Genomic DNA, 23,687 nt, shown 5'->3' with positions numbered 1-23,687 from the left:
TCAACCAGCCTGGGCTGGAACCTGGGAAACAGGGCATTGGTTGCGGGGACAAAGCCCTGAAGACTGATTAGAAAAAGACTAGAAGCTATATTGAGAAATCCAGTGGTGGCTTACCCAGCAAGATATTCCTTCCATCTAGAAGCCTCCAACCTCAAAACCCAAGCCTGCCCCTGCCTGACAGTCATTTCTTATGACCATTACCCCCTTTCCCTATCCTTCAGGCCTTTTCCCTGGCCCCCTTGTTCTCTGCTATAGAAGGGCAGGGTGTCCCGGACAGGTGGTCCAGGATCAATTCAAGTGATCTAACCTCTCCGTGCCTCCGCTTCCCCATCTAAACCGGCAGCTCTTGGTAGGGGTTGCTGTGGGGACCGAACCAGTTAAAAAAATGTCTAAAGAGGCGGAGTCGGCGCCCCGCCGCCGTTATCACCCCACCAGAGGGGCCGCTCCCGGCTCAGGCTGAATGAATGAACGAACAAATGAACCCATTCAGGCACGGCCCGCCTCCTCCCGGCCTTTGAGGTCAAAGAAAAGGGGGCGCCGGGCCTCGAAGGCCGCAGATCGCCCCCCAGGCCGACCCGGCCGCGAAGCGTCCGCCGCGCAGTCCGAGGGCCGAGCCCGCTGAGCCATCGTGGAGACCCGGGGTTCCCGGGATCGAGCCCAAACCCCCAACCTCCGGGCCCACCCGCCGACAACGCCTGGGCCCGGGCCTCACCCCGAGCCCACCGCGCGCGGAGCCGCCCCCGCCACCGCCTCAGGCTCCTCACCCGCCGCCGCCACCGCGCGAGGCGGGGACATGCAAATAAGCCAACGGTCTCCGCAGCGCCGCGCCGCGCAGGCGCAGGCCGCGGCCGAGCCTCAAGGCACAGGCGCAGGCGGCCGCCGCCAAAGCCTCTCGCGCAGGCGCACTGCCCAACCTTCAAGGCAGACACTCTCGAGGCAAAAAATTTCTCTCCCTGGACCGGCGGCGACGGGAAGCGACAGGAAAAAGGCGACAGAGACGCCGTCGCCGCAAACCTGTTGGCTCCCTCAGCTTTACCTGTACTCGCGGTCACTCTTGGTCACCCCGGGAGCGGTTCACAGGGCTGACAGAGGCCGAGGCGCGCCCTCGCCAGCGCGCCTGCGCACGTACGGCGGCCGAAAGGGACCAGGGGGCGGTGCAGCCGGAGACCGCCGCGAACCGCACCCTTTCCCCACGTGCCCCCGAAGACCGGGTGAGAAGCAGCGGCCGCCTAGCCCCCTCGCGCGAGGAGCCGGGAGTGGACGCCGCGGGATCGGATTAGTGACGGGGGCGCGCCCCGCGAGGACTTGGCTTTGGGTAAATGATAGACTTACGGAAGCCGCCCGTGGACAAAATTGCCCGCTCTTCTGTCTGTCGTTTTCTTTTCATGTATTCATTTTTCACTGCCTATGTATGTACTGAGTGCCTGCTGCATGCCCGGCCGCATCCTAGGTAGTCGGGGTATTTAATAAAACGAGCCCCAGCTCTCATGCAGATTAAATTTCATTGGGGAGGAGGCTAGGGCAGTAAAAGCAAATAAATAGAAGAAACATTTCACTCCATGTTCAGATATGTTAAAATAATAAGAGAGAGTAGGAGAGCGGGGGCTGCTTTATGAAGGATGTCCCTCGGGTAGCTGGGAAGAATGAGAAAGAAGCAGGAAAGCACAGGTGAGAAGGTCTAGGTAAGGCAAGTGTTGGTAAGGAGACTGGATTTGTTCAGAGAAGGCTGGGAAGCCACTTAAGGGTTTTAAGTAAGTGAGATGGTCTCTGCTTTCCATTCACCCTCTGGCTGCCTCGTGGAGAACAGAGGCACTGGGTACGACTGGGAGGAAGCAGGTGATGCCACCTGAACCAAGGTGGGTGTGGCAGGCGGAGGAGGATTAATCATTCAGGGCCCCTAGTTTGTCAGGGCACTGTTTTCTTGATAAGCAGAACGGTGGCTTAGGGAAGCGGGCTCTTAGTTGGGAGCCTTGGTTACTCCCTTCTCCCTAGCATGCCTTTAAAAAAAAATTATGTATTTTAATTGGAGGATACTTACTTTACAATATGTGATGGTTTTTGCCATACATCATTAACATGAATCAGCCACAGGTATACATATGTCCTCCCATCCTGAACCCCCCCTCCTTCCCCACCCCATCCCTCTGGGTTGTCCCAGAGCGCTGGCTTTGGGTGCCCTGTTCATGCATTAAACTTGCACTGTTCATCTATTTCACATATGGTAATAAACGTGTTTCAATGCTGTTTTCTCAAATCATCCCACCCTCGCCTTCTCCCACTGAAGTCCAAAAGTCTGTTCTTTACATCTGTGTCTCCTTTGCTGCCCTGCATGTAGGATCGTCATTACCATCTTTCTAAATTCCATATGTATGCGTTAATATTGGAGAAGGCAATGGCACCCCACTCCAGTACTCTTGCCTGGAAAATCCCATGGACGGAGGAGCCTGGTGGGCTGCTGTCCGTGGGATCGCTAAGAGTCGGACACGACTGAGCGACTTCACTTTCACTTTTCACTTTCATGCATTGGAGAAGGAAATGGCAACCCACTCCAGTGTTCTTGCCTGGAGAATTCCAGGGATGGGGGAGCCTGCCATTTATGGAGTCGCATGGAGTTGGACACAACTGAATCGACTTAGCAGCAGCATACAGTATCTATCTTTCTTTTTCTCACTTCACTCTGTATAATAGGCTCCAGATTCATCCATTTCATTAGGACTGGCTCAAATGCTTTCCTTTTTATAGCTGAGTAATATTCTATCATGTCTATGTACCACAACTTCCTTATCCATTCAACTGCTGATGGACATCTAGGTTGCTTCCAGGTCCTGGTTGTTGTAAATAGTGCTGCAGTGAATATTGGGGCCCAGCCTGCCTTGGACGCAGCGTGAAGGAGGGCAATGCTGTTTCTCTCCTTTGCTGGCCTGTGCTGTTCCCCAGGTGACTCCCAGATGACCATTCCCAGGCACCATCTTTCTCATGAGCTCCAGCTCTGTACTTTCATCGCTGCCCCCAGCCCCACACACAGGTTGTGCTGGACCTAGGGTACCTTGAAGGACTCGTAAGTGGTGGTTCCAGAGCCAGACACTGACCTCCTTTGCCCAGGGATCTCAGGGCTGGGCAGAGAGAGGTTCCTGAGTTGGGAAGAGCTGAGGGTACACAGGCTCTGTCTGAGTAGCCAGGGAAGGCTCCCGTGAGGAGGCAGCCTGGACAAGCAGGTGGAAGCTCTGCAGAGAAGCTAGGTGGAGGGAAAGTGTTAAGGAGACAGAACAGGGTCTTGGCCGGGTTTCTTGCTGCCTCTCTGAGCTTCAGATTCGTCATCCTTAAAGTAGACACAATGACATTCCCCTTTATGGTTTCTTCTGTGACCCAGTGGCCTCTTGTCATTGGCTCACTTGGGTCTGAAGCCTGGCCAGGGGGGTGGAAGCAACATGTGGTGGCAGAGCCAGAAGCAGAGTCTCCCCAGTAGCACCCAGCCCCAGAGCTGGCCAGGACCCTTTACCTTCACCAGAGCAGGCTCCCCACTGAGAAATTTTTGTATCTTAAAAAAAAAAAAAAATTATTTGGCTGCATCAGGTCTTAGCTCCAGCACCAAGATCTTCACTCTGTCATGCGGGATCTTTCATTGCAGCACACAGACCGTCAAGTTGGAGAAACTCTATCTTGAAACAGAAAATCCTTATTCTTTTCTTCCAGCTTTGATTTGGAAGTCCTTAGCAACCGCTGAACAGGCTCCCTGTTCTGGGAAATAAAGACGGGGAGATCTGCAAGGGAGAGAGGCAAGGTGTTTAAGTCCCTAAAATCCCCTACCCCCTAAGGAACTGAGGCTGAAGTGCCTCTTAAGCAAAAGAGGAAAAGAACAACTAAGTGATGTTTATTGAGCTCTGTGCCAGGTCCTGTTCTCGGTGCTTTTTTGAAATTGGTGGGTTGGATTTTCGCTGCATTCTGTGAGGCAGATTCTTTGTCCCTGTGTCACACATGAGAGTTGACCAACAGCCCCACTGCTCCCGCTTGCCCTGGAGCCTGTCCTCCCCCACCTGACCCTGAGCTTCTGCCCAAACACAGGTGGAACAGTCACATCCTGCGCTGCCTGCACAGAGACAAGTGAGAGCTTGGGTGGCTTGTGCTCCCGGCCCACGTTTGCACACGCCCGTGCCATTGGCCCACTGCCATCTTTGCCCTCATCTCCCTGTTACAGTGTCTGTGCTTTCTGTGACACATGATTCTGGAACACACCCAGGACCAGAGAAAAACAAAAGTGTTCTAAAAGACCATATTACAGTAATCAAGAAAGTCAGTTGTGTCCTGTCTGTTAGAAAATAGCATCATTGTCAGTGTTAGATTTCAGTTTTGCTGTGAATGTATAAGAGAGTGTCCTTTAAAAAAATTTTTTTCAAATACTTGTTTATTTATTTGGGTGCCTGGGGTCTTCATTGCAGCAACACGGGATCTTCGTTGCGGCTTGTGGCCTCAGTAGTTTTTTTTTTTTTTTTTTTGATGCTCCCTTATCCCATCTTTAGCTAGCAGGTGCCCCAGAGGGTTGGCTCCTGAGTCCTTTGACATGACGCCAGTGGTCTTTAGATGCTTCTTTGTTCTCTGGTCTCACTTGATGCTCCTGGCTCCTCTGGCCTGTTTCCTGCCTAAAACTGGAATCAACTCTTACTCCAAGAGCCCTGGTTTCTTCACTGGGAAATGGTAGAGACCACAGTTGGTGTTCAGGGTGCTCACTGCTGCATGGTAGTATTACTTTCTCCAGGCATTTTCAGTTCATATTAATAGAAAATTGGTTCTTTATTTGCTTAAGAGAAAATGAATTCATGTCGTATTTCCAATTCAAATGTAGGAGTTCTGAGTTTTTACTTCTCCGATTTTGTTAAAATCTTATTTTCTTTTATGCTGATTATTCATGATATAAACATCATTACTTAATTACTATATCTGTAATCATTTCCAAATAATATTACTAATGAGGTTTCCAATAACATGATTATTGAAAACTGTTGAAGATTTTCTTTTGCAGTTCTATCTTTTGAGTTGGGAAGATCTGCTGGAGAAGGGATAGGCTACCCATTCCAGTATTCTTGGGCTTCCCTTGTGGCTCAGCTGGTAAAGAATCTGCCTGCAGTGTGGGAGACCTAGGTTTGATCCCTGGGTTGGGAAGATCCCTGGCTGGGAGAAGGGAAAGGCTACCTACTCCAGTATTCTGGCCTAGAGAATTCCACAGGTCCGTGGGGTTGCAAAGAGTCGGACGTGACTGAACAACTTTCACTTTCATCTTTAGGGTAGATCCCAGTTAGAATATGCAGTTATATCTGTGTTTTAAAATTGCCTGAAATGATCTCACCCACATAGACATACTGTTAGGTTCATGGGTTTCATTTTGCTGTTAATTTTTAGGGATTGCTTTTATTTTTATTTTGGCATATTCCTTTTCTTAATCACATAAATCATTTACCTGAGTTCCAAATTCAACCCTCTAAAGCAAGGTACGTTAAGAGAGAATAATCCAGCTTCTGTTCCTGCTCTCACCACCCTTTTCTCTACCTCCTCTTACAGGTAACTATTTCTATTAGCTTCTAATTTACTTATTTATTATTAGTAGTAATAAAAAATAAATAATAAAAAGTAATTTAAAAGTCTAAAAAGTAATAAGCAATAGGTATGATTTTGGAGAAGGCAATGGCCACCCACTCCAGTACTCTTGCCTGGAAAATCCCATGGACGGAGGAGCCTGGTGGGCTGCAGTCCATGGGGTCGCTAAGAGTCGGACATGACTGAGCGACTTCACTTTCATTTTTCACTTTCATGCATTGGAGAAGGAAATGGCAACCCACTCCAGTGTTCTTGCCTGGAGAATCCCAGGGATGGCAGAGCCTTGGTGGGCTGCCGTCTATGTGGTCGCACAGAGTCGGACACGACTGAAGTGACTCAGCAGCAGCAATAGGTATGATTTAATATTAATTTTAATTATTTAACATCATTATTAATTTCATTTATATTTTATTAGTGCCATGGTATGCTATGATAATGTTATTTCATTATATAATTATATTAAAGTACATAACTGTATAATAGAGTAGTGTAAGTTTATATTATAACGTTATTATGATATAATCACATAACGTACACTGTTATTATCACTGTTTAACTATTTATGCATTTGGCTGCTCCGGGTCTCAGCTGTGGAGGAACCTTTGATCTTCACTGTGGCAAGTGGGCTTTTTAGTGCTGGCATGCAAAGTCTTAGTTGCAGCACGTGGGACCTAGTTTCCTGATCAGGGATCAAAACCCGGCCCCCTGCCCTGAGAGTGCAGGGAAATTCCACAACATGTATTATTAAGATATTGTTTTAGCTTTACTACTGCTGCTTTTCACTATTGGAGCTTCCCTGGTGGCTCAGCAGTAAAACAATCAACCTGCTAATGCAGGAGATGGGGATTCGATCCCTGGGCCCAGGAGATTCCCCTGGAGAAGGAAATGGCAACCCACTCCAGTGTTCTAGCCAGGAGAATTCCATGCACAGAGGAGCCTGGCAGGCTGCAGTCCATAGGGTTGAAAAGGGTCGGACACAACTTAGCAACTAAACAATAGCAGCAATTTTTTACCATAGGGCATATGTTATATTAACATGCCCCAATGAGATAAAATGCACTAAATTACCTGCCTTCTTCTGTACTTTCAGGCGTCCTATGGCTGTTGGGATATCACCCTTTCCTGTGACTCAGGCTGTTAGGATTCTTCCAGGACAGTTACAGGCTCTGGCCCCTTGGAAGGTGCTGTCTAGGTGGTGGCCAGGTTCTCGGTTGCCCTCTGACCCTCAACAAGTCTAGCGTCTACCTTTTCAGCTTGAGAGCAGCCGCTGGGTGTCCTTGGCCCCACGTGGAGGAGATAAAGATGGCCTCCAAGCGCATCACCCAGGAGACCTTTGACGCAGCTGTTCGAGAGAACATCCAGGAGTTTGAGATGGGGCCGGAGGAGGCGGTGAGAGAGGCCGTGGAGCAGTTCGAATCACAAGGTAGGGCAGTGCGACTGGGTCTCAGCGCCGGTCTGGCTCTTCGCCTGAGTCGCCTTCAGTCCACGGCTCTTTTTGCTGTTGTTGTTGCCACACCACTTGGCACGTGGGATCCAAGTTCCCTGGCCAGGGATCAAACCCACGCTCCCTGCGTCTGAAGCATGGAGCCTTAACCACTGGACCACCAGGGAAGTCCCATCCATGGCGCCTAATGTGTGAAAGAGTGGTGTCCTGCCGTGAGCACATCCTGCCTGGCATGACTGCCCCGGGCACTGTCCTCTCTCTACACTGTGCCCCAGGCAGGCTAGCCACCCCCTCCCACCTCGCTGATGCCTACCCTCTACTCGCCTTGACCGCACCCTGACATCTACAGGGCAGGGTCTTTCCAGGTGGGTCTCATTTCAATGGTCGCTTCCTTGAAGAGACTTTTCTTGACCCCACTCCGAAGAAACAGGGCCACCTGCCACCCTGCCCCCGCTGCACCCCAGTGTGAGTTCACGGAGGCAGAAGGGCTATTGGTCACCAGCCTCTGAAAACAGGTAGCATGCCCTAGCCAGACCATGGAGGAGAATGGTTAGGAGGGAGCTGTTTGCAGTCATGTGGGCAGGGTTGGGAGACTGTGCTGCCCACAGCAGGACCTCCCCCCTCCCACGACAGGCCATGCAAGGGACGGGGGTCACCTGAGAGGCAGAGGCAGGAACCTGGGAATGAACACCCTATCCTCCCACTCCTCCTGCCTCTGCTCTCAGATCCGGCTTCCCATTGGCCAACCCAGTCAGATGCCAGAGGGCAAGGAAGTCGAGGGATCCAACCTTCCAGGTCAGGAGCTGGCACCCCGGGCACAGAGTAGGGACTAAACACTGGACAGGGACGGGAGGGGCACCTAGAACACCTGTGTGTTCTGCACAGTGGGGGCCTCTTCTGGGTCTGCCAGCAAGGGTGGGATGCAGCCAGGGTGAAGACCCGTTGGAGCCCCTAGGGAGGAGACCACAGGTTGCACTCCCCTCTGAGCCCACCAGGCAGAGTGCATCCCTCACCGCAGCACTGGCGTGCATCCTCACTGCTCCTCTGCCCCCATTGGCTGGACAGGGCCAAGGTGCAGAGACCCCACACCCCACGTAGGCATGGCTGCTGGGCCCTGCCCAGGCAGGGAGGGGTGGGGTGGAGAGCTGGGCAGATCCCAGAAGGCCTCCAGAGTAGGGTGGTCCCAGCTGAAGGGACACCAGGTGTGACTGCTGCAGGCCCGAGGGGTTGATGACCATCTCTTGTTTCCTGACTTCCCCGCCCTCCCACAGGGGTTGATCTGAGCAACATTGTAAAGATGACCCCAAAAGTCTCTGCGGATGGACCCCAGGATCCGATACATGACATCCTGCAGGTAGGAGAGGGCAGCCCACGTGGGCCTCACGTGTGTGATCCTGTGTCACCTCATTACTCTGTCAGGATCACCTTTTTCCGTGTTTCCAGATGGCAGGCACAGACTCAGAAGGTCCAAGCCAGCCCAGCAAGCATAGGCAAGCCTGAGTGTGCAGCTAGGGTTTCCTGAGTCAATGTCTGAGGGCCCCGTGGGGGCCCCCATGCTCTGCCCACCCACGTGTGACATTGTGGGATTAGAGCTGACAGAGTGGACAGGGAATGGACAGCCCTCTAGGCCTAAGGGGTGGGCAGTGTTCGTGTTTGTCCTGGTGTTGGGAGCCTTGGGGTGGAGGGCCCCCTGGAGGAACCTCTCTTGGGCCTCCCAAGCTCTGAATTTCCTCAGTAAAAATGGGCAAGAATCCCAGGAAAAGAGAGTGCAATCATAGGCTGTCACTTATTGCCCATCCACTGTTTACTGGCACATTACAGCCCCTCCTTGCCACACTTAAACTGGCCTGTGTGAGGTAAGTACGTCATCCCTGGCTTTCTGATGGGTGAACAGAGACCCAGAGCCTGCCCTCACTTTACCGTGACCCAAACAAGGAAAATACAGCTCATAGAGGTTCAGTCTTTTCCTTAAGGTCATCCATCAAACTGGTAAGCTGTTGGTAAAACAGCAGAAAGTTCTAGTGTTTATTGAGAACCATCTGTGAATTCATTTCTATACCAGGCACTTGCTTTGTGCCATCTCAGTTATTAGCCCAAAGATACCTGCAACAGTGGGGTTATCATCCCCATTTAACAGATGGGAAAACTGAGATCCAAAGAGGAAAAAGTGACTCACCTAGCTGCAAAAGAAAGTAGTAATAAAAAGGGAAGCTGGAGGAGGCAGCCCTGGATGCGAACCTAAGGGAAATTATACAGTATTCGTCCTTTTGTGACTGGTTTATTTCACCTAGCTTGATGTCCTCAAGGTACATCTGTTTTGTACTACTTGTCAGAATTTCTTTTCTTTTTGTGGCTGAATGATATTCCATTTATGGAAACACCACATTTGTTTATTCACTCACTGATGGGCATTTGGGTTGCTTCTGCCTTTTGGCTATTGTAAATAATGCTGCTGTGAACATAGGTGTACCAGCATATTTTTGAGCTTCTGTTTTCAGTTTTTTGGGATATGTGTCTAGAATTGCTGGAGCTCTTGGTTTACTTTTTTGAGGAACCACTGAACTTGGTTTCCATAGCAGCTGTCCCATTTTATATTCCCACCAACAGCACGTAGGGTTCCAGTTTTTGCCACATCCTTGCTAACACTTGCTTTTTCTGTTTCTTTGTTGTAACAGTAGCCACCTTCATGGGTGTGATGGTGTCTCATTGTGGTTTTTATTTGCATTTCCCTAGTGATTAGTGGGAGAAGGAAATGGCAACCCGCTCCAGTATTCTTGCCTAGAAAAGCCCGTGGACAGAGGAGCCTGGTGGGCTGCTGTCCATAGGGTCGCAGAGTCGGACACGACTGAAGTGACTTAGCATGCATGCATGCATTGGAGAAGGAAATGGCAACCCGCTCCAGTAGTCTTGCCTGGAGAATCCCAGGGACAGAGGAGCCTGGTGGGCTGCCATCTATGGGGTTGCACAGAGTCGGACATGACTGAAGTGACTTAGCAGCAGCAGCAGCAGTGATTAGTGATGTTGAGCATCTTTTCATGTGCTTAGTGGCCATTTGTATGTGTATCTTTGAAGCAATGTTTATTCAAGTCACACATTGTGGTTTTAACGAATTTCTTAATATTCAGTTTCATCATAACATGTGCTTAGTTAAGTCCACAAGTTTGAGCTCAGCAAGGGTTGGCTGACAGGCATCGTTGACTATCATGGCAGTTGAGGCCAAATCTCAGCCGTTTGGGCTGATGGTATCTGTAGACCCACTCCCCTTAGGGCTGGATGCAGATAATGCCATGAGATCCAGGTACGCGGGTTCATCGTGGGCTCAAGCTGAGGCAGGCCCACAGTCATGGCACTGAGTGGTCACTAGACTTGTCTGTCCCATTCAGATTGTCGTCTCTCATTATAATTTTTTCCCCCAAGGGCTTAGAGTTGCGTGTGGGTAAACCACGTGTGTACAGTCTGCTTTCACTGGGCAGTTGCTCAGTAAATACTTGTGGAGTGAAGGAGAGAGACAAGCAGGAGGCAACTGATCCGGGCAGAACCGGTGGAGGTGGCTTTCACTTTCCTCAGGGAGCTGGCCGTTGGTGGGTGTGTCAGCTAGTTATGGCTGCCTAACAAACAGCCCCAAACAACGGCCATTGTCTTGTTTCTGGTGATTTTGCTGGGTTCGCTAACCTCAGCTGGATGGTGCTGCTGGGTGGTCTCACTGGGGGACTTTATGCACTGGCGCCCAGGGCCAGAACGTTTCATGCCTGTACTTCTGTGTGTGTGGCTCCTTGTCAGGGACACTGAGGTAGCAAGGCCTCTGTCTGTCTGTCTCTGTGGCCTCTCAAGCCCCCTGAAAGCACAGGTGTGGAAGCGGCCCCAGCTGGAACTGGCCCCACAGCACTTCCACCGAGGCCCAGATCGCAGGCAGAGGGATCCCGCCGGGGCCCAGCACGGTCACTGTGACCTTCCTCGGGCTGAGCTGGCCCTGATGTTTTCCCCTGTCCCCTAGGCCCTGGATGACCTGCAGGAGTCCTTGGCCCGCTCTCGCCCCCAGGAGGTGTCCGTACACCTCACCCGCTTCTGCGAGCAGTGCAAGGAGCAGAAGGCCTGCCGCTTCCTGGCAGCCGAGAAGGGGGCCTACTCCATCCTCCTGGAGACCTGGAAGTTGGCCGCCGCGGGTGACCAGGGCCTCCTCCTCCAGGCCCTCAATGCCCTGTCTGCCCTGACTGATGGCCAGCCAGACCTCCTGGACACCCAGGGCCTGCAGCTGCTCGTGGCCACGCTGGCCCACAATGCTGACTCGGCCCACGTGACCTGCTCCGGGATCCGCTGCGTGCGCCTCGCCTGCCTGAAGCACGAGCAGAACCGGCAGAGCCTGGTGAAGGCCGGCGTGCTGCCCCTGCTGACGGGCGCCATTGCCCGGCACAGCCGCTGTGCCGACGTGGTCCGCGAGGCCTGCTGGGCCCTGCGCGTCATGACCTTTGACGACGACATCCGTGTGCCTTTCGGCCATGCCCACGACCACGCCAAGATGATCGTGCAGGAGAATGGAGGCTTAAAGGTGCTCATTGAGGCTGCCAAAGGTAGGAGCAGATGTGGCGCGGGTGAAGAGTCAGGGTTTGGGACAGCCTGAAGCATGGTTGGCTCCAGGCACCAGTCGTGTCTGTCAGTTTGGTCCCACCTACATGACAGCCCTAGCAGGACGCTGTCCTTACCCCTGGTTTTTCCAGGAGAGTTCAAGCCAGCGATCATTGGCCTGGACCACATCCTGTGCTCATCTCTAGAACCATTTAGGGAAGCGCTTGACTCTGTCCACCAGCACAGACTGAGCGTGGGATGGGAGGGCTCCTCAAAGGGAAGAAGAAGGGTGTTTTCCAAAGGTGGGGATGTGTTGCTGGCACTCACCGGGGCTGCTCCCAGGGGGAGGTTTGCACTTTGGTTCATACTTGGTCACCGGTTCTCATGCATGTCCATGTGCCTGACTCCGAGGTGACCCTCATGAGCCAGCCACAGGAAGTCATAGCACGGACACTTGGGTGCCAGAACTCCTGCCCCCTGGGCACTGCACCCCCTGGAAAAGGCTGGACTGGGGTCTTGCACACAGAAGGTGCTAGGAGAGTGAGTTTCCCTTTGCAGCCTGCCCTGTGGCTCTGACTCTGTTGCCAGGCCAGCGTGTGCGACTCTGGCTCTGTCTGTGGGGAAGTGGGGCCTGCCCCAGTCTCCCCTCTGTACCTCCAGAGAGGGGGAAAAACAGGGCCTGACTGGCTGCAAAGTTGAGCTGCTTTTCTGACGGGTGGGTTACATCTTCCTTGTTTATTTACAGGGGTTCATATCAGTGAGTGGAGAAGGCAATGGCACCCCACTCCAGTACTCTTGCCTGGAAAATCCCATGAACGGAGGAGCCTGGTAGGCTGCAGTCCATGGGGTCGCTAAGAGTCGGACATGACTGAGTGACTTCATTTGCACTTTTCACTTTCAAGCATTGGAGAAGGAAATGGCAACCCACTCCAGTGTTCTTGCCTGGAGAACCCCACGGACAAAGGAGCCTGGTGGGCTTCAGGGGGCGTGTGTGTGTGTGTGTGTGTGTGTTGGCGTGCATGTATACATTTATACACAGGAAGATTCATGGCAAGAAATTGGCTCATGGGGTTGCGGTGCTTTCAGACTTAAGTAGCAGGCTGAGGCTTGGGCAGGAGCCAACACTATAGTCCACTAGCAAGCTTCTTCCTCTTCAGGGAGACCTCAGTTTCCCTCTTAAGGCCCTCGGCTGATTGGACGAAGCCCACCCAGACCATCGATGGTCATCTGCTATACTTAAAAGTCAGCTGGTCGTGGGTGTCACCACATCTCCGGAGTATCTCCACGGCACACCCAGGTTACAGTTCATGGAGGCACTGGGGGCTGTGGCCTGGCCAGGGGGCCATGTGCACTGACCATCGCTGAGCTCTGTGTTATTATGGCTCTTTGTGCGCACCCACCGCCCACCCCCCCGCCAGCAACCCCCTAACCCTCCTCCCCACCACCATCCTCAGTCAGGCCTATCCTCCCTGGTGCCTCTGAACTTTGTCTGCAGCATCTGTGTTTCATTTTCGCCTGGGTCAACTCTATCCATATGTCCTTCTGCAGTTTCTAGGTGTCCTGTTGCACTTAGAAAGGTCATTCCCAACCCAAGATCATAAAAATAGTCTCGGATGGTTTATTATAGCACTATTATGGTTTTTCTTTTTTTAGTCGAGATCATCAGTCGTTCTGGAATTTATCTGGGGCATAGCGGAGAGGAAGGCACATTCCCGTGTCTTCCCCAACAGCCAGTAGGGGGCACCACAGGCCTGGGCAGCCCCAGTGGTCCTTCCTCTCCCCTGCCTTATCGTCCACCCCAACAGGCAACCACCCACCAGGCACAGGGGTCAGGCTGCCCTGGCGGAGCCGGATTCGGGATTCCTAGCAAGAGTGCTGGCTCAGAGCCAGGGCTGGTTCTCTGCTCCTCACCCTGGGGTTCCCCTTCCCCCCTCTGCAGTGTTCCCCGACAATCCCAGCATCCTGAGCGAGCTCTGCAGCACCCTGTCCCGCCTGGCTGTCCGCAACGAGTTCTGCCAGGAGGTCGTCGACCTCGGGGGCCTCAGCGTCTTGGTGGCCCTGCTGGCTGACTGCAATGAGCACCAGGTGGGCGTCCACAGCTGTCTCAGGGTGTGAAGTCCCTTTGCCTGAGTTTCCCTTATTTATTCTTGGCTGCTCTGTGTCTTCATTGCTGTGCTCAGGCTTCCTCTGGTTGCAGCGGTGAGCAGGGGTTACTCTAGCTGCAGTGCATGGGCTTCTCATTATGGTGGCTTCTCTTGTTGCAGAGCACAGGCTCTAGGGCACACGGCTGAGTAGCTGTGGAACACGGGTTTAGTTGCTCCTCAGCCTGTGAAACCTTTCCAGGCCAGGGATTGAACCCGTGCCCCCTGCATTGGCAGGTGAATTCTTAACCACCGGACCACCAGGGAAATCCCTCGCCTGAATTTCAGTCTGTCGTTTTTCTCGATATCTGGGAAAGGATCTGGGTCTCGCAGTGAACTCGGCCCCTCTTGGCCCTGGTCAGCCAGACAGGCTTGCATCAGAACATGCTGGCCTTATCTGCAGAGCCCAGAATCAAAGTTCGGTTTTTGCTTGTCAGAACCTGTGAGAAGGAACTAAAGCTTAGGGGGAAAACAGACCCACCCACCCTCTCTCACCGTCCTTAAGCACCTTTGTATTTTCAATCAGCAGTGAGAGAAGCAGAGTGGGTGTGGTGGGGGCAGCTGAAGGGCGTGGTGCTTGAGCGAGGCCACCTGTGCTCTGGGTGCTGACCTGAGCCACACACCCCTCTGTGTCTGGGGGTGGTGATCAAAGTCATCCAAATGCCTGTCCTGGACTCAGGTGGCCAGAACCACACGGCCCACCTCCCCAAGCCTCCCCTGCCTTCTCTACACAGCGAGTGATAGATAAGCTTGCTGTTTCATGCTGCCTGCACACCCCGGAGTTGTCCCCTGTGTGTTCAGACAGCAGACATTGAAACAGCCCCACGCCCCGCTCAAGACCCCCTCCCACCATCCCGCAACCAAGCACCTGATGCCCGGGTGCTGCTGGGGGTAACCTGTGCATTGCTGTCTTTCCAGGAGCTGGTGAAGCAGGTGCTGAGTGCTCTGAGGGCCATTGCAGGCAACGATGATGTGAAAGATGCCATCGTCCGCGCCGGCGGGACCGAGTCCATTGTGGCTGCCATGACCCGGCACCTGGCCAGTCCCCAGGTACCCACCCCAGGGCCGGGGGCACACAGGCAGGGCCACGTGGCTGGAATGCCAGATCAGTACCTGTAGCCACGTGATGGCCTTTCCCATCTCGGGAAGCCAACCCAGGCCTAGGGTGAGGCCAGCAAGCCAGAGGCTGAAGGCAGGGTGAGTGAGGGCCAGGGTGGCGCGAGACTCACTCCTAAGAGCTTGGTTGGTGCCTCCCGGTATCGTTTCTGTTACTGCTGGTCGGTACACACGTAGGCGCACGTGGTCTGTCCCAGTGAGGTCACAGAGCACTCACTGAAAGAGCTGGTCGGGGCGGGGGGGTTCGTCTGCCTCCTCTTAGCCATCCCCGTGACCCCCTTGCAGGTGTGCGAGCAGAGCTGTGCAGCCCTGTGCGTCCTGGCCCTGCGCAAGCCAGCGAACAGCCGCGTCATCATGGAGGGCGGCGGGGCCCAGGCCGCACTGCAGGCCATGAAGGCACACCCTCAGGAGGCTGGCGTCCAAGTAGGCATGGGCAACAGGCGGAGAGGACGGGAGCCTGGTGGGCAGGTGGGGCGAGAGGCCAGCCAGCAGGTCCTGGGGTGGGCAGAGCAGAGGGTGCAGGCCCTCTTTGACCTGGCCCATTACCACCGTGACCCAAGCCTCCAGGGTCTCCTTCCTTCTCAGCTCCAGTGTCCTGCATCTCCATCCCAGCCTCCAAAAACGTGCCTAACTCTGCCCGCTATTGTCCTCTCTCCTGTTCCGTTGGTCTTCCTGCATTTGATCTTGCCTTTTCCTAACAGTCTCTTTAGAGGGATATTGGTGGGGGGAGTTGGGTGGACCCACAGAAGGGGCCCTGCTGGGATTCATGGAAGCTTCCTGGCCCCACCTTAGGCTGCTGCTTTGGAGGTCAGTCAAGCTGAAGCATAGACAGGGCCATGCACACCCTTGTCAGAAACCCACCCTCCTCCCGCTCCCACTTTTCATACCATCCTGACTCAGGGACCTCCTGGTTGGTCTGGAGACGCACCAGGCTGAGTCCCACGGGAGGCCTTGGCTCCCTCCTCTAGGACGCTGTGCCCATGGCTGGCCTATCACCTTGCCCACTCCTGACCACCCTGGCCAGGCAGGCCCTCATTTCACCTGCTTCTCCCCGGCTTTCCCGTGTTGGGGTGCTTCTTGTAACTGCTGCCCAGCAGAGGCAGAGGGCCCAGATGCTAACTGAATGAGTCAACAGTGTGCTGACTGATGGACGCTGGGCACAGCCCCGCTCTTCCCTCTGTCTCCCCGCCCTCCTCCCCTGGCCAGGCTCTTGCCAGCACCCAAGGACATTGCTCAGAGGCTTTGAGTCCCACACCTGAGGAATCAGCCCTGCCTGCCCAACACTTGGCCACTGTGAGCTTCAGTCTCCTCACCTGGGAGCTGGGGGGTCAGCCCAGCCAGGGTGCCAAGAGGCTTAAGTGGAGGCATGGGCCTTGCCTGATGAGTCAGAGCCCAGGCACCTGCTGCCTGCTGCCAGTGGTTGTGTTGTGTTATGATGACCCCAAGGTCAGGGTGGACCCCACCCCCGGGCCCCACCCCCGACTCTCAGCCACTGACCTGCTCTCCCTTCCAGAAACAGGCCTGCATGCTGATCCGGAACCTGGTGGCCCGCAGCCAAGCCTTCTCACAGCCCATCCTGGACCTGGGGGCTGAGGCCCTCATCTCGCGAGCCCGAGCCGCCCACCGTGACTGTGAGGATGTGGCCAAGGCTGCCCTGCGGGACCTGGGCTGCCATGTTGAGCTCCGGGAGCTGTGGACTGGCCAGAAGGGCGACCTGGCACCGTGACCGCAGGCCCAGTGCGCTCTGTGACTCTGGGCGAGTCGTGTGACTCAGGAACGGCCTGGGGGCAGGCCAGCTATCCGAGTCCTGCCACTCTGCCCCCAGCTTCCTCCCCCGTCCAGAAGAGGACTTTTCTGACTGGTGCCACGTAGAGGCCAGGGAGTGGGAAGGGAGTCTTAGTGAGGCACCCGCACAGCAGAAAGTGGCCCTTGAGGCCTGGCCCCTCTGTGCGCTCGTCCACGCGGTTGCCAGCTGAGAGCATGGCTTCATCTGCCCTGTGTCACCCCACTGCCCTTTGCTAGGAGAAGTGCCCCCTCAGCGTTGCTTCTGGCTGGAAGTCCGTCTGAAATCTGGAAACCACACTGGACAATCTCAAAGCAGGGCAGAGACCCCGCTTCTGTTCCTGCGAGTCCATTCTCATCACCGCTGCTGCTTCTCTTACCTGTAAGTTGGATCCCAGGTGCCTTGCCGTGCTGAACAGAGGACAGGGACCAAGGCTTGATGGTCTCCAGGTGTCCCGGGCCAGCCAGTGGAGCCTGGTAATAAAAGACAGTTGGTTGAACAATGGAGGGGTTTCTTCCATAGCACCACGGGGAGTGGGGGCTGCAGCCAGCGGCCTCAAAGGACAGGGGAGAGGGGTGCGCATTTGGGGAGGTCATGGGTTCACTGAGGAAAGCAAAGGCTTTTGAGAACAGCCTGGGATGTGTGATTTGCTGTCACTCAGAGGGGCGGGCTGCTGGGGTCATCATCAGACTTGGGATCTGTGGGCGCCAACGTCGCTGTGCTTGGATGTGCACTGCCCTGGGGGCTCTGGAGCACTCAGTGTCTGGCCCTCACTCTGATCTGTGGCTTTGAGCTAGTGACACAACCTCTCTGAGCCTTGACTTCCTCCTCCATAAAATGGGGAGAGGGGAGGGGCTAGAGCCCCCTCCAAAGAGTGATGGTGCAGAGCTAGGCACATGGGAGACACCCAGTCATCTCACTTCAGCGCCTGAGTCACCCCAGGAGAATCACCCTGCGTTCTCCACCACCGGACTGTGTCAAGGTCCTCGGTAGCTGGCTGGCTGGGGCAGCCGGCCTTCCGTCTCTGAGCACCCATTTCCCCACCCATAAGGTGGGCGTCACTGTTGCTGCCCCCATTGCCCACCCTCTGCCAGTGTCTTGGAGGTGTCACCCAGCAGCGGTGCCTGGCAGACCCCAGCTCTCCTCTTTATTCATCCTCGGGCTCATGGTGTGGTCACCTGGCAGTTCTGGGCATCCCCTGTGTTCCAGTCAGGTCAGGGCCGCCTCAGGCCCCCTGGTGGCCTCCTGGTGTCATGCCCAACAACTCAAGCCCACAGGGCAGGAGCCCCTTTTCACCCGTCTGAGTTTCCACCACCCTGCTTGTCATTCGCCTCCTCTAGGCTGAGAAAGGTCTGAATTCAGTCCTCAAAGTCAGCGCAAGCCCTTTCCCAGGAGGCTCCTGGTCCCAGTGGAAATTGGCCCGCGGGAAGAGTTGCCGGAGGAGCGTCATCCGGGTTCCACCTCCCCTCCGGATGGGGAGGGCCCTGCCAGCTCCATGGGCTGATGAGAACCTCTGCCCCAGCCCCCTAGGCCTGTCTTCGCTCACTGGGGACTCAGCCCGTGGGTGGGATGATCCGTACCCACTCCAGGCTCCAGCCATGAGACCTTGGATCAGTCTTGTGTCCTTGGAGGCCCCATGATCCTCCTGTTCCTCCATCTGTCTCGTGGGCAGTGGGTACTGCTAGTCCATTTCGGGGAAGCCTGAGGTGCCAGCCTTGTAACTGCTGCCTCAGCTCTGCTCTGAGTCTTCCTGTAGCTCCCCATCGCCCTCCACATGAAACCAAACTGTCCTCCAGGCCCTACCCCCCTCCCATCTGCATCTTCCCCATGTTCCCCTGTAATCACATTTCCAGTCACTCCAGCCTCCCCACCTCAGGGCCTGTGCACATGTCATGCTTTGCATGGAGCATCCTTCCCTAGCCCTCCCCATGGCTGGCTCCTTCCTGGCACCTGGTTCCAGCTCACACGTTGCCTTCTCAGAGAAGTGCCCTATTGCCCCCTTGCCCTGGTGCCCCGTGATCACGGGCTGTGTCCCTGACCTCTGCCCCCATCTGAGGTCACCTCACTTGTGTGCTTTTCTCCTTTGACTCCCCCGCTCCGGCCCACTGCCCATGAGCAGGCTCCTGTCTCCCCGCTCTGCACCAACTTCCCATCAGTGTTTTCAGATGTTCACCCGAGTAAATGAGGAGATACCCAGGGTGCTTGTAGGGGAGGCCTCTGCCCTGGCCGCCCTAGTCACCTCCCCTGGAATCCCATCCAGCTTTCCCACAGCTGCAGCCCTCTTCTAGAAGAGTGGCTCCTGCCTATCAGTCCTCCCCACCTTGCCTGAGCGTGCCTTCAGTGGGTGTGGGTCAGGGCCTGTTTGGACATCCCCAGGCGGGGTGGAACCCCACCTCCAACTGAAGAGCCCGCATTTCACTGAGGTCCACCAGGCCTACGTTCCAGTCTCTCCTCTGCTCCCTCAGGTGGCCCTCCGCCTCCTCATCTGGAAATGGGCTTAAGTGTGTCCCCGCACAGGGCCACAGCCCCCAGCATTGCCTGGCTGGGGGTGTCCGGCACACAGCGCTCTTCTGTCCTCCTTGACGATAGAAATGTGGGCCAAGGGGGAAACTGCTTCAAGGGAGGGGCCAGCACATTCAGTTCTTCCTCTACTGCCGTGTGCTTTTAGGGGAGGGGGCCTGGCCTCTCTGAGCCTCTGGGACACTGACTGAGGCTGCCTTGAAACCGGTCAGTCCTGACTGTCATCTCTGTGGCGTCCCAAGGTGTCAATGATGTGTCCCCCCTGCCAGGGAAGGGCTCGGGGTCCTGGGAAAGGGGCAACGTTGCTCTCACTATGAACACCTTTGAGAGGCAGGGCCTGGGAACCCCATTTTCCAGATGAGAAGCAGACTCGCCGGCTTTCGAGGGGCCAAGATGGGATGGGAACCCAGCTCAGCCCGCCTCCATGCCCCTCCTCTGCTGCCAGTGTTGCTAACCTGACCTTGGGCAGATGGCTCTCTAGCCTTGGTTGATTAAGCCCTTGTCACCGTGCCCGGGCCTGGCTCATGGCCGTCATGTCAGATGATTCCTGGGATTCCCGAGACAGAAGGAACTGGAGATGCAGAGAGTCAGTGTCCTGCCCAGGGGAAGCCAAGTGGACAGGGGAGAGCTGGGTCCCCTGGGCACCCTGGCCAGGTACAGCCAAGGTGCCTGTGGTGGGGGGTGTCTATTGCTGATGCTGAGAGGCACTGTCTGCCATTGTTGAGAGGTGGGCCAGTGCCAGCTTGCTGATGAGCAAACAGAAGCCACAGCCCACTGAGCACCTCCAGGGCCACTGCCTGACCCTTGCCCCAGTTGGCAGTGTCCCTGGGGGTGCTGTGGGACTTTCCAGGAGCTTGCTGCCTCCCTCACAGGACCTAGCAGGTGGGCGCTGCAGCTGGGGACTTCTCCAGTACAAATACCTCCCTCTTTGCATGGCACACCATCCCCATAGTCGGTCTATGTCTACATTCCATCAGGTGCTATTTACAGAGAGGGAAACAGAGACCCTGAAAAGAACAGTTTATCCAGGCAACATTCAGCAAACACTTGCTGTGGCCAACATGTGATTTGCTTCCATTCATTTTATTAATATTTCCATCAACCCTAGGAGCTAATTGAAGAAACTGAGGCAAGGGAATTTGAGGCACTTGTGGAAGGTCCTGTAGCTAGCAAGTCAAGTAAAGCAGGGGTTCAAACCCAGCCCCGGGCCCTCCCAGCAAGAAACACTTGTTGCACAAAGCTCAGTTTTCCTATCTGCAAAATGGGCATCATCACCCGCATCTGGAAGTCAGGTCATGAGATGGTGTTTGAGAAGTGTCTGGCTCAGGAAAGACCCAACACCCAGCAGGTGTTCAGCACGCAGCTTCCTCCTCTTCTCCAGAGGGCCAAATCGAGACCAGGACCTGGAAGTTGCAGGAGAAGCAAACTACAATTGGGAGATGCCTGAGAAGAGGCTCAGGTGGGAATATGCTGGGAATATCAGGAGTCATATGGTGGGCCTAGGCTAGTGGCTCCCACTTGTGAGCCCCACACTGCTTCTTTACAGAGGCCCTTTGAGAAGTTATGGATTACGTACTTGGCAGGGGATTTGCACAGCCCTGAAATGTGAACCACTTTCACAGCCTAGCTCAACCTTGTTCTCTCCCAGACTTCCCTGGCTCTGAACTTGATCTCCACCAACCCCAGCCCACACCTAGAGGAAATAAGAGCCAGTATCTGGAACATTTGTAAACCTCTCTGCCCTGGCACTTGGTGAGTCAGAGAATGGGGTGGGCTCGGGAGAGGTGCCAATGACACAGCCTAGTATTGGACAGCAGCTGCTTCCCTATCTGCAAAGAATCCCATGACCCCACACCTCACAGAAAAGCTGGGGCTCGCAGGCCAGATGTAACCTGCAGAGGGGGTAAAGGCTTTCACTTGAAGGTCAAGCGGAGGGCTGGAATATAAGTTCTCCCAGAGGAGCAGTCCCAGAGAGGAAAGGTCAACGTGTAGGAATCATTGTCCCATGAGGAATCTGAGGGCCTTACTCAAGGTTGTGTCGTCCGTCAGCCAGTGGCTGGTCACTCAGGCCCCCAGTGGCTGAGCTCTCACACTGCCTTGAGAGCATTCTAAGTCGTTTCAGTCGTGTCAGACTCTGCAACCTTATGGACTATAGCCCGCCAGGCTCCTCTGCCTATGGGATTATCCCGGTAAGAATACTGGAGTGGATTCCCATGCCCTCCTCTAGGGGATCTTCCTGACCCAGGGATAGAACCCACATCTCTTATATCTCCTGCATTGGGAGGCAGGGTCTTTACCACCCCTTTTCCAAAAAGTAGGCTACTTTGAGCCTGCTGAAGTGCTGTGTGACCAGGGGCAAGGAGCTTGACCTCTCTGTGCTCTGGTTTCTGTACAATGGAGCCAATGGTCGCTTTGACCTCACGGGCTTGTGGTTAGGATTCGGTTTATTCACCAAAGGCTTAGCAGGGAGGTGGCCCGGATGTCATTTGATCCCTGGAAGAGAAAGCTTAAACTCGGAGAAATCAAACATTTTCAGAAAATCATAAAGCGCGTGAGTAGTATTCCACCTATTTCCACGTCTTCGCAGTACCCTGCGCTGCAGCTGAGTGACCTCCATTGAGTCTCTGTCTTCTCTGTATCATCTGCAGCGGAATAGTGGGTAGTAAGGAATTGAATTATTCACGAGTCCTCCGGCCGTGATGGCCAAGTTCACATCCTAAGTGGGAGGTCTTGCTTCTGCACTGGGTGGCCAGAGGGTCTGACTTCGCCACAGCCTCAGGAGACCCTGCGTGGGACGCTCGAGGCCACCTCCGGTCAACGCGTTCAGGGCCAAATTCTGCACTTTGCTCCAAGTCTTGTCCGGGAGCGCGGCTGACGACCCCTACGACTGGCCGCCGGCCTTGACAGTCTTTGCTTCTTAGCCAATCTCCGTCACCCTCCGGGCTACGCCCTCAGTTCCTCTAGCGCCAGTCGCGCAAGTTTTTTCGGAGCCCCGCCCTTGACCCCCAGCCATTGGCCATCAGGGCTGCCCGTCTTCCTCCGCGGCTCCAATCTTCGCCCGCCTCCGGGCCCCCGCCTCCCAGCACCTAGCGCCCAGCTGGACCACCCGGGGGCCCCATAGTCTCTCCCAATAGTCCCGCCTCCACCCCTCAGTGATTGGCTTCAGGGGCTGCTCGTCTGCTTCATTTCCACCAATATCCGCTGCCTCCAGGGATGGTTGGCCAGCACGCAGCCAATCGGAGTACGGCTTGGACCCCTCCCGCGGCGCGCGCGGAGGGTGCACGGGGCGGGGCTGTGGCGGGCTGGAGGTGGCGGCGGCGGCGGCGGCGGCAGCGGCGGTGGCGACACGTCCCAGCCGGTGAGGGGGCGAGGGGGGCGCGGGGCAGCGCAGGCGTCGAGGGGGCCCGCGCCTGTCGGGCCGACCTAGGGCGAGGCGCAGTCCTGTCATGGCCCCGGGGCGGGGGCGGACGAGGCGGGGCGTGACAGCAGCATCGCGGGGACGGGGAGAGGTTAAAGCCGACCCCCCGACCTCCACACCGCGCACCTGATGCCCCCTTGGGATCCCCACAGCCATATCTGAGGCCCTCACCGACAGCCCACACATAACTGACAGCACAGCCCTTCTCGTTGACATCTCCCGTCAGACACCTGAGTCTGTCCACCTCGCTGACATCCCTCACCCCCTGAGGCCGTGCCACCAGGTGCCTCGCACAGTTGACTCTGCACCCCTACGCGCACCTGTCTCTCTGACCCCCCCCCTTATATTCCTTCCCCTTCACACACCTGACACCGCGCCCCCAACCCTCGAACACCTCCTCCTCGCACATCGTCTGAGACCTTCCCTGACGATGCCCCCTACACCACAGGGCGTTCCTCTCCTCCTTTCGGCGCCACCACACCTGGGCCTGCACCCCCCACAGCGACGCCTGAGCCTGTGACCCCAAACTCACCATTCCCCACTCATGTCTCAACTTGTTCCGTTGCCTCACTGGCTTTTATCACACCCAAGTCTGTGCCCCTCTCACTGCCCCCATCTTAAGTCATCTGGGTCAGCGCCCTCAGGTACGTCCACCTGCACAGGTACACACCTGTCTCGTGCCCTTGGCAGTCCCTTGTGACTTGAAGCCCCCCAGTCCGTACCCACCTGTACTTTCTTCCACATGCACCTGTGTTTGTGCCCACTCTATAATCCAGGTTTTCCAACATTCACCCAAGCCTTGCTGTCTCAGGATCACGGCACCTTCCACCACCACCCTCTGAGAAAAAGCCCACCCAGATGTTATCTTTTCATTTATGATGGTCTGTTAAGTGATGTCCGGGCTTAGCATAATCCTATCAGCCAGACAAACTGGAATTATCTCCATTTCACCAGCAACGAACCTAAAGCGATTTGAACCGGAGTGGCATTGCCCACCTCTTCCTGAGCACTGAGCATTGCTGCTGACCCTTCTCTGTGGACCTCCCCAACTTGTGCCCATCTGTTGTGTTTATTTCTAAGGGACTGGTAGGGAGGGGACCCCCACCCTCCCTG

At 55.3% G+C, this 23,687-nt stretch overlaps 3 protein-coding genes and 2 long non-coding RNA genes across 56 annotated transcripts in view; 2 read left to right on the top strand and 3 right to left on the bottom strand.

Annotated features, from left to right (window-relative positions):
* SUGP2 (SURP and G-patch domain containing 2) overlaps positions 1-1,176 on the bottom strand; it is a 29,368-nt gene extending 28,192 nt beyond the window's left edge. For 8 of the 33 annotated variants that reach the window (XR_015166438.1, XR_015166442.1, XM_086408206.1 and 5 more), the window contains exon 1: positions 713-787. Coding sequence is in view for 4 of the 33 variants with exons in the window: in XM_086408205.1 (XP_086264331.1) it covers positions 765-795 (31 nt within the window). In the remaining 29 variants the exon portion in view is untranslated. Of the gene's footprint in view, positions 1-114; positions 899-1,036 lie in introns of those variants that run through there. The other 25 variants (XR_015166439.1, XM_086408208.1, XM_086408214.1 and 22 more) reach the window with 7 other exon arrangements.
* On the top strand, positions 845-17,135 carry ARMC6 (armadillo repeat containing 6). 20 transcript variants are annotated; one of them, XM_086408240.1, is made up of 11 exons: positions 845-1,315; positions 6,680-6,770; positions 6,843-7,012; positions 7,759-7,828; positions 8,305-8,387; positions 11,028-11,601; positions 13,536-13,681; positions 14,656-14,787; positions 15,139-15,276; positions 16,060-16,146; positions 16,367-17,135. In XM_086408240.1, the coding sequence occupies exons 4-11, from the start codon at positions 7,789-7,791 to the stop codon at positions 16,577-16,579; spliced, it is 1,413 nt and encodes a 470-aa protein (XP_086264366.1). In that variant the 5' UTR covers positions 845-1,315; positions 6,680-6,770; positions 6,843-7,012; positions 7,759-7,788; the 3' UTR covers positions 16,580-17,135. The 20 variants fall into 20 exon arrangements, 16 of the variants coding, with proteins under 16 accessions (XP_086264366.1, XP_086264365.1, XP_086264375.1 ...); XM_086408239.1 differs by lacking the exon at positions 6,680-6,770; XM_086408249.1 differs by lacking the exon at positions 16,060-16,146.
* LOC147368062 (uncharacterized) lies at positions 13,201-16,478 on the bottom strand. The gene is made up of 2 exons (XR_015166449.1): positions 16,351-16,478; positions 13,201-15,348 (listed from the first exon to the last, which is right to left on the bottom strand). It is a non-coding gene; the product is annotated as an uncharacterized LOC147368062 (long non-coding RNA).
* A 3,083-nt stretch (positions 17,136-20,218) lies between the features above and the next one.
* Positions 20,219-22,244, bottom strand: LOC147368060 (uncharacterized). The gene is made up of 2 exons (XR_015166448.1): positions 21,724-22,244; positions 20,219-20,559 (listed from the first exon to the last, which is right to left on the bottom strand). It is a non-coding gene; the product is annotated as an uncharacterized LOC147368060 (long non-coding RNA).
* Positions 22,245-22,488: 244 nt separating this feature from the next.
* Positions 22,489-23,687, top strand: part of SLC25A42 (solute carrier family 25 member 42) — a 40,109-nt gene continuing 38,910 nt past the window's right edge. The window contains exon 1 of the mRNA XM_086408253.1: positions 22,489-22,514. The gene's annotated coding sequence lies outside the window, so the exon portion shown is untranslated. The remainder of the gene's footprint in view (positions 22,515-23,687) is intronic.

Source organism: Bos grunniens, chromosome 7 (assembly GCF_055505025.1).
Source record: "Bos grunniens cultivar Pamir isolate PY7600 chromosome 7, Bosgru_T2T1.0, whole genome shotgun sequence".
Lineage (NCBI taxonomy): Eukaryota > Metazoa > Chordata > Mammalia > Artiodactyla > Bovidae > Bos > Bos grunniens.
This window is presented reverse-complemented; position numbering and strand designations above follow the sequence as displayed.

What these genes read in the sequence shown, in the direction of transcription:
- ARMC6 (XM_086408251.1), top strand. Translation starts at nt 1,613, where the DNA reads ATGAAGGATGTCCCTCGGGTAGCTGGGAAGAATGAGAAAGAAGCAGGA. An exon ending in AAAGAAGCAGGAAAGCACAG is followed by an intron (nt 1,669 to 6,842) that starts GTGAGAAGGTCT and finishes CTACCTTTTCAG; the next exon opens with CTTGAGAGCAGCCGCTGGGT. An exon ending in CTGACTGCAATGAGCACCAG is followed by an intron (nt 13,682 to 14,655) that starts GTGGGCGTCCAC and finishes CTGTCTTTCCAG; the next exon opens with GAGCTGGTGAAGCAGGTGCT.